The 9,214-nt window shown below is 43.5% G+C and overlaps 1 protein-coding gene across 2 annotated transcripts; it reads left to right on the top strand.

The window, feature by feature from the left end:
- LOC139405410 (guanine nucleotide-binding protein G(I)/G(S)/G(O) subunit gamma-5-like) lies at window positions 1–8,963 on the top strand. 2 transcript variants are annotated; one of them, XM_071147730.1, is made up of 3 exons: window positions 1–205; window positions 3,590–3,716; window positions 6,132–8,963. In XM_071147730.1, exons 1-2 carry the CDS (start codon window positions 116–118, stop codon window positions 3,713–3,715), a joined length of 216 nt encoding a protein of 71 aa, XP_071003831.1. In that variant the 5' UTR covers window positions 1–115; the 3' UTR covers window position 3,716; window positions 6,132–8,963. The 2 variants fall into 2 exon arrangements, with proteins under 2 accessions (XP_071003831.1, XP_071003832.1); XM_071147731.1 differs by having other exon boundaries at window positions 4–205; window positions 6,135–8,963.
- The last annotated feature ends 251 nt before the right edge of the window (window positions 8,964–9,214 follow it).

Here is a 9,214-nt window from a genome sequence, read left to right on the forward strand (position 1 = left end):
GTGTCGAGTGGGCGGGGAGAGAACGACAGACGGACTGCTTTCACAAACTCTTGACACTTTCTCTCACAGTCGCCCTAGTAAGGATTAACCTACTTTCACTCTTCTGACCCTCGACATGTCAAACAACAACGCCAGCAGCAACTTGGTCGTCGCTCAGAGAGTAGTGAAACAGCTGCGGCTGGAGGCCAGTGTCCGTAGGATCAAGGTAAACGGGATCGTAGCAGCAACACTAACACGGAAGAGCTGTTAACGACACTCCTGTCGCTGGGAACAGCGTAGCCGCTTGGAGTAGGCTAGTGACGTGACACAAAGTAGCAAACACGAAGTTACAATGATGCAAATGTGGCTTTATGAAGTTGTCATGTTAGGTATAATACAGTTGTACATGTTGCTACCTTGTATCAATGTTGTCATGTTACAAATGTCTATTGAACAGTAGGCTAGTTAGTCTACATCGTCGCCTACTGTCCGTAGGCTAGTAATTGTTGACAGCCAAAATAATAACGTCGATCAAATAGGAAAGTAATTCATAATTCAATCAACTTTTGCCTGCTATCGAGACAGTCTTAGGACCATGGTCCTGCATCGGTGGCCTAGTGAAATAGATTGAAAGTCGGGTCTGAGTGTTGGCCTATCTTGGATGAGTCAGTTCACTGACATTCCCACGGGTTAGTAATATTCCGAAGCCATTTTTTATTTCTCTAAGTAAACTTGCCATATAACTATCTCTCTCTACTGTAGCTAGGCTACTTCTAGCTCCCGAAAACCCTTTTCCGCATGTAGCGTTTTCAGCCATTACATTCGCCCACATTTGGCTCTGTGTATGTAAACTACAATTCTGAAGCTGTGTTTTAACGTCAATAATCATCGCATCTATGCTAATATGCCCCTTGTCTTTTCTCAGAATATTTGAAATAACATATACAGTTACTGTAGCCATAGACAGTGGGTGGGGAGGGGCTATATCTACAGTAGGTGTATATTTTGTTTTATTTGAAAGATTATTTCTATCTGACATTAGAGACTAGGGGCATAGGTTGCGAAAGCCGTTTCAGGAAATCGATGATTGACGTGTGTATCTTATTGTAGCCATAGGGGGCGGCATTTCTCCCCGCTCTGCTGACCAGTATTTCCTCAGCCCATACACGAGTAGCCTAAAAGGCCTAGTGCACTAATTTGATGGGGGGGAAATATGAATGATCAGTTAAAAGATTCATCAGGGGGTGCGGCAGCACCCTCAGGACCACTCCCCTTGGCTATATGCATTTCACACTATGTTGAGGTTAAATCTGAGTAATTCTTGTATGGATGTCAACCCCAATACTTGTTCACGTCACCAATCAACTGCATTAGTTTAACGACTGACTACCACCAATGATTTCTGTAAGCTAGTTATGCTACCAATTTATACGAATGGGAGTTAGCATTTAGCAGTCACTTCTTCTAAACCTGAAAAGGAACAACTTATAAATGTTATGCAGTGAAAACAGCCAAATATATCTAAATCAGATTTTAGTAACCACAGTGTGGGTCTCTTACAATACATCATGACGGATTTGACAAATATCCACTTGCTAAGCAATGCTACAATGCTAAGCGGAGCCCTTCGCATTGTTACAAAATGTGGCACGCGTTACGCACAGGTGTTTGGAGCAGCTAGATAGGCCGCCACCTGTGCTAATTAGCTATGTCTTCCTCAAACAAGCGCTGTAACATGGACATATGGCCATGTAGGAACACTAACCGTAACTCTATTATGGTGTCTAATCATTTGCATGTTGTTTTGAACATTTATTTATCGCTGAAATTAGATGTTTTTATTTAACCTTTATTTAACCAGGCGAGTCAGTTTAAGAACAAATTCTTATTTACAATGCCAGCCTACCCCGGCCAAACCCACACGATGCTGGGCAAATTGTACGCCGCACTATGGGACACCCAATGACGGCCAAATGTGATACAGCCTGGAATCGAACCAGGGACTGTAGTGACGCCTCTTGATGCGTTCCTTATGTTTCCAGAACGGTACCACAAGCGATGTGTTTTCGTGTTTATAGCATCAGGGCTCCGAACAAAGATCCCCTGGTCAGAAGACACTTATTGTCAATAAGCACTAAAGTAGTTAGCATCTATGAATGGGGCAGGCTACTTCCTGTACAGGGCATGAAGTACTCTCTTCTTTGCATTGGAAATCCAGCTGTAGCCTAACGGTCGTTTAGTCACTAGAAAATGTATTCAAAACTTCTGTGTTGACATCTGTTACTATGGAAATGAGGCTGTGTAGTAACACCAGTGCGGTACAGGTTTTAATGTCACAAGCACAAAGAACAGTGAAATGCCTTTTTTGTAAACTCAAAACCCGACAATGCAATAATCAATAACAATGTATTACTAGAAAAAAAACACGTGAAATAAGAAATATGAAGTACAGGATAAAGTACAGTATGTAGGTCAGCATTCTATATACAGGAAATATAATAAGTCAGTTCCAATAACATATTTACATGTGCAGGGATACTGGAGTGATGCAGGTAGATACAGTGCCTTGCGAAAGTATTCGGCCCCCTTGAACTTTGCGACCTTTTGCCACATTTCAGGCTTCAAACATAAAGATATAAAACTGTATTTTTTTTGTGAAGAATCAACAACAAGTGGGACACAATCATGAAGTGGAACGACATTTATTGGATATTTCATACTTTTTTAACAAATCAAAAACTGAAAAATTGGGCGTGCAAAATTATTTTTGTGGAAGAAGGTGCTCTGGTCAGATGAAACCAAAATTTAACTTTTTGGCAACAATGCAAAACGTTATGTTTGGCGTAAAAGCAACACAGCTGAACACACCATCCCCACTGTCATGCATCATGGTTTGGGCCAGCTTTTCTTCAGCAGGGACAGGGAAGATGGTTAAAATTGATAGGAAGATGGATGGAGCCAAATACAGGAGCATTCTGGAAGAAAACCTGATGGAGTCTGCAAAAGACCTGAGACTGGGACGGAGATTTGTCTTCCAACAAGACAATGATCCAAAACATAAAGCAAAATCTACAATGGAATGGTTCAAAAATAAACATATCCAGGTGTTAGAATGGCCAAGTCAAAGTCCAGACCTGAATCCAATTGAGAATCTGTGGAAAGAACTGAAAACTGCTGTTCACAAATGCTCTCCATCCAACCTCACTGAGCTTTTCAGTTTTTGATTTTGATTTGTTAAAAAAGTTTGAAATATCCAATAAATGTCGTTCCACTTCATGATTGTGTCCCACTTGTTGTTGATTCTTCACCAAAAAATACAGTTTTATATCTTTATGTTTGAAGCCTGAAATGTGGCAAAAGGTCGCAAAGTTCAAGGGGGCCGAATACTTTCGCAAGGCACTGTATATAGTATCTAGGGGCCGTTTCCCGGACACAGATTCAGCCTGGTCCTCGACTAATAACAGCTTTTAATAGACATTCTCCATTGAGATCACTGTCTAGTTCAGGACTAGGTTTAATCTGTGTCTGGGAAGCCGCCCCATAATGCATCAGTCCCAGTCATATATCTTTTTGTATTCTGTAATTAATAATTATTATAATGAACCCCCAGGTGTCTCAGGCTGCAGTGGACCTGAAGAACTACTGTCTGCAGAACGCTCACCAGGACCCTCTCCTGATGGGGGTCCCCTCCAGTGACAACCCCTTCAGACCCCCCAAGTCCTGCAGCCTGTTCTGAGGTAGCCTAGAACACCTTTGTCCTCTCTCCTCTTCTTCCTCTTCTTCTCGGCAGGTCGCCTCGAGGTTAGAGCATTGGACCAGTAACCAAAAGATCACTGGTTCGGACACCGGAGCCGACAAGGTGACAAATCTGCCGCTGTACCCTTGAGCAAGGCACTTAACCCGAATTACTCCAGGGGTGCTGTACAATGGTGACCCTGGTTGTGACCCCACAGGGGGAGTTGGGATATGCAAGAAACACATTTACATTACACACGTGTGTAACAGGACAAATATTAGCCCCCCCCAAAAAATATATTATTACCTCTTTCTGCCAAGTCCTACAGCCTGGTCTGAGGTAACCTAGTACACAGTCTCCTATCCTCTTCTTCTCCTTCTCTCTGCCAAGTCCTGCAGTCTGGTCTGAGGTAACCTAGTACACAGTCTCCTATCCTCTTCTTCTCCTTCTCTCTGCCAAGTCCTGCAGTCTGGTCTGAGGTAGTCTAGTACACAGTCTCCTATCCTCTTCTCCTTCTCTCTGCCAAGTCCTGCAGTCTGGTCTGAGGTAACCTAGTACACAGTCTCCTATCCTCTTCTCCTTCTCTCTGCCAAGTCCTGCAGTCTGGTCTGAGGTAACCTAGTACACAGTCTCCTATCCTCTTCTTCTCCTTCTCTCTGCCAAGTCCTGCAGTCTGGTCTGAGGTAGTCTAGTACACAGTCTCCTATCCTCTTCTTCTCCTTCTCTCTGCCAAGTCCTGCAGTCTGGTCTGAGGTAACCTAGTACACAGTCTCCTATCATCTTCTCCTTCTCTCTGCCAAGTCCTGCAGCCTGGTCTGAGGTAGTCTAGTACACAGTCTCCTATCCTCTTCTCCTTCTCTCTGCCAAGTCCTACAGCCTGGTCTGTGGTAACCTAGTACACAGTCTCCTATCCTCTTCTCCTTCTCTCTGCCAAGTCCTGCAGTCTGGTCTGAGGTAACCTAGTACACAGTCTCCTATCCTCTTCTCCTTCTCTCTGCCAAGTCCTGCAGTCTGGTCTGAGGTAACCTAGTACACAGTCTCCTATCCTCTTCTCCTTCTCTCTGCCAAGTCCTGCAGCCTGGTCTGAGGTAACCTAGTACACAGTCTCCTATCCTCTTCTTCTCCTTCTCTCTGCCAAGTCCTGCAGTCTGGTCTGAGGTAACCTAGTACACAGTCTCCTATCCTCTTCTTCTCCTTCTCTCTGCCAAGTCCTGCAGTCTGGTCTGAGGTAACCTAGTACACAGTCTCCTATCCTCTTCTTCTCCTTCTCTCTGCCAAGTCCTGCAGCCTGGTCTGAGGTAACCTAGTACACAGTCTCCTATCCTCCTCTTCTCCTTCTCTCTGCCAAGTCCTGCAGCCTGGTCTGAGGTAACCTAGTACACAGTCTCCTATCCTCTTCTTCTCCTTCTCTCTGCCAAGTCCTGCAGTCTGGTCTGAGGTAACCTAGTACACAGTCTCCTATCCTCTTCCTTTCTCACCCCTCTAAGTCCTGCAGCCTGTTCTGAGGTAGTCTAGGACACCTTTATCCACTCTCCTCCTCTTCTCCTTCTCTCTCCAGAGTCCTGCAGCCTGTTCTAAGGATGTACACCTTCGTCTCCTCTTATCCCTCCCTCTCTCTTCTCCACTCTCTCACCTGTTCCAGTCTCCTCCTCCTCCTCTCTTCTCCAGTCGCTCACCTGTTGCAGTCTCCTGTCTGGGTTTTGGATGAGATAGATGCTGGTGAATTGGCAATATGTCAGATGCTCCTAATTATAATAATGATGTGTGTGGTTGATAGTATTTTGTTTATTTACCATCTCTCTCTCTCTCTCTCTCTCTCTCTCTCTCTCTCTCTCTCTTTGTCTCTCTCTCTCTCTTTCTCACCCCTCTAAGTCCTGCAGCCTGTTCTGAGGTAGTCTAGGACACCTTTATCCACTCTCCTCCTCTTCTCCTTCTCTCTCCAGAGTCCTGCAGCCTGTTCTAAGGATGTACACCTTCGTCTCCTCTTATCCCTCCCTCTCTCTTCTCCACTCTCTCACCTGTTCCAGTCTCCTCCTCCTCCTCTCTTCTCCAGTCGCTCACCTGTTGCAGTCTCCTGTCTGGGTTTTGGATGAGATAGATGCTGGTGAATTGGCAATATGTCAGATGCTCCTAATTATAATAATGATGTGTGTGGTTGATAGTATTTTGTTTATTTACCATCTCTCTCTCTCGCTCTCTCTCTCTCTCTCTCTCTCTCTCTCTCTTTGTCTGTCTCTCTCTCTCTCTTTGTCTGTCTCTCTCTCTCTCTCTCTGTCTGTTTCTCTCTCTCTCCCCACCCCCTCTCTCTGTGTCTCTCCCCCCCTCTCTCTCTCTGTCTGTTTGTCTCTCTCTCTCTCTCCCCACCCCCTCTCTCTGTGTCTCTCCCCCCACCCCCTCTGTCTGTCTCTCTCTGCAGCAGCAGTCAGTGTATGGAGGAGGAGTTGTTGCTGTATGTCCTATGAGGGACCCTTCCTCTTCTCTCTCTACTGCTGGTCCATTTGTGTGTTGCAGCTATCCCTCTAGCCTGATCCCAGATCTGGCATGCCAAGGCACGACAATGACCAAAGATGTTGGCAAGACCGCACAAACAGATCTGGGACCAGGCTAGACAGTCTGTGTATTAAGATAAAGCCTAGTAGTGCCATTATACATGTATGTTCAGGATGTTGATGTGATATCCTATTTGTTATGATGATCATGATGATGACATTGTATTAGGGTTGTAACTTCCTGAAAATTCCCCAGTTTTCCAGAAATTCCTGTTGTAAGATTCCTGGAATCGGAAGGGAATAAGCAGAAAACCCAGGAATCTTCTACTGGAATTTCTGGAAAAATCTGTCAAGTTTTGGAAAGTTACTGTAGTTCTCCAACCCTACATTGTATCTATGCACTGTACTTTCCACCAGTATGATATCAGCCTCTGACAGGCAGGCAGCCAGTGAATGTGCCTTTGAGGTTGTCTCCCAAATAGCACCCTATTCCCTATATAGTGCACTACTTTAGACCAGAGCCCTATAGTGCAGTATATAGAGAATAGGGTGTTATTTGGGATGCAACAAGGTGTCCGACGACATGTTCCGCACAATAAGGAAGTGTTTTAACCAGGGTACGTATTGACATTTAGCCTACAGTTCTAGCCTATTGGCCTACATGCTGTCTTGTCACCTTCTATTGCTTGTGTTCCACGTGCAGTATACTTCCTGGTACAAACTACCACATGGTACAGGTTGACATTCTCAACCCAGGGATCCAGAACCATAGAATTAGAATCTAGAATTAATGCGGAACACTAACCACATCTCCCCAGTTGTACTCTATACAAGAGACTGGCAGTTACATGTTTATTTTAAACTTTCGTCAACCTATTTTATTTAAGATTTTATGAAATAATCTGCCTTTTTATCGAAGGGTTCGTTCATTCGGTTGTGATGATACTGATGTGATCTTAAATGTTACATTGTTGTGCCCTCCTGTACCTTTTTTTTTAGGAAGACACTCCTGTCCTTGGCCTTTTTCCCTGGAAATACTCATGTCCTTCTCACGTTTTTTCCACTAGCCTACATTCAGTCACAGATAACACTATAGCATGGTTTTACACTAGCCTACATTCAGTCACAGATAACACTATAGCGTGGTTTTCCACTAGCCTACATTCAGTCACAGATAACACTATAGCATGGTTTTACACTAGCCTACATTCAGTCACAGATAACACTATAGCGTGGTTTTCCACTAGCCTACATTCAGTCACAGATAACACTATAGCATGGTTTTACACTAGCCTACATTCAGTCACAGATAACACTATAGCATGGTTTTACACTAGCCTACATTCAGTCACAGATAACACTATAGCATGGTTTTCCACTAGCCTACATTCAGTCACAGATAACACTATAGCATGGTTTTACACTAGCCTACATTCAGTCACAGATAACACTATAGCATGGTTTTCCACTAGCCTACATTCAGTCACAGATAACACTATAGCATGGTTTTACACTAGCCTACATTCAGTCACAGATAACACTATAGCATGGTTTTACACTAGCCTACATTCAGTCACAGATAACACTATAGCATGGTTTTACACTAGCCTACATTCAGTCACAGATAACACTATAGCATGGTTTTACACTAGCCTACATTCAGTCACAGATAACACTATAGCATGGTTTTACACTAGCCTACATTCAGTCACAGATAACACTATAGCATGGTTTAACACTAGCCTACATTCAGTCACAGATAACACTATAGCATGGTTTTACACTAGCCTACATTCAGTCACAGATAACACTATAGCATGGTTTTACACTAGCCTACATTCAGTCACAGATAACACTATAGCATGGTTTTCCACTAGCCTACATTCAGTCACAGATAACACTATAGCAAATGGGAACGCATTTAACTAAGACAAACAACACCCCATTTCCATATGCCACAGCTGGTGCTTCGGCTTGTTTCAGGTTACTGATTAGCCACATCACCATGACTACCATTTTTATGATTCCATCAGCCTATATCGCAGTTTGTTTTTATCGTTGAACTGTGAGCGTGGAACTGTCTAGCCTCGCTACCTGCCTTGAATGAGGAGTTTTAATTTGATACCTGATATACTGTCCATCCTCTGTGCCTGAACTTTGTAACTGTGTTATACTGTCCATCCTCTGTGCCTGAACTTTGTAACTGTGTTATACTGTCCATCCTCTGTGCCTGAACTTTGTAACTGTGTTATACTGTCCATCCTCTGTGCCTGAACTTTGTAACTGTGTTATACTGTCCATCCTCTGTGCCTGAACTTTGTAACTGTGTTATACTGTCCATCCTCTGTGCCTTAACTTTGTAACTGTGTTATACTGTCCATCCTCTGTGCCTGAACTTTGTAACTGTGTCATACTGTCTATCCTCTGTGCCTGAACTTTGTAACTGTGTTATACTGTCGATCCTCTGTGCCTTAACTTTGTAACTGTGTTATACTGTCCATCCTCTGTGCCTTAACTTTGTAACTGTGTTATACTGTCTATCCTCTGTGCCTTAACTTTGTAACTGTGTCATACTGTCGATCCTCTGTGCCTGAACTTTGTAACTGTGTTATACTGTCTATCCTCTGTGCCTTAACTTTGTAACTGTGTTATACTGTCGATCCTCTGTGCCTGAACTTTGTAACTGTGTTATACTGTCCATCCTCTGTGCCTGAACTTTGTAACTGTGTTTCCAACCTAGTAAATCACATTTACCACTATGTGTGTGTGACTACTTTATGTATGTGGGTGGTTCTTTGGATAGATTGTTGATGCCTAAACATTTTTGAAAGGCATACTTCCAATGTGCCAACAGAGCAACAAAACAAATGCTATAGCTCCAGATACTCAACTAGTCTAAAGAAGGCCAGTTGTAATTGCTTCTTTAGTCAGCACAACCGTTTTCAGCTGTTCTAACATAATTGCAAAAGTGTTTTCTAATGATCAATTAGCCTTTTAAAATGATCAACTT

The sequence above is a fragment of the Oncorhynchus clarkii genome, unplaced genomic scaffold (genome assembly GCF_045791955.1).
Source record: "Oncorhynchus clarkii lewisi isolate Uvic-CL-2024 unplaced genomic scaffold, UVic_Ocla_1.0 unplaced_contig_11936_pilon_pilon, whole genome shotgun sequence".
Taxonomy (NCBI): Eukaryota; Metazoa; Chordata; class Actinopteri; order Salmoniformes; family Salmonidae; genus Oncorhynchus; species Oncorhynchus clarkii.

What these genes read in the sequence shown, in the direction of transcription:
- LOC139405410 (XM_071147730.1), top strand. Translation starts at nt 116, where the DNA reads ATGTCAAACAACAACGCCAGCAGCAACTTGGTCGTCGCTCAGAGAGTA. An exon ending in CCAGTGTCCGTAGGATCAAG is followed by an intron (nt 206 to 3,589) that starts GTAAACGGGATC and finishes ATGAACCCCCAG; the next exon opens with GTGTCTCAGGCTGCAGTGGA.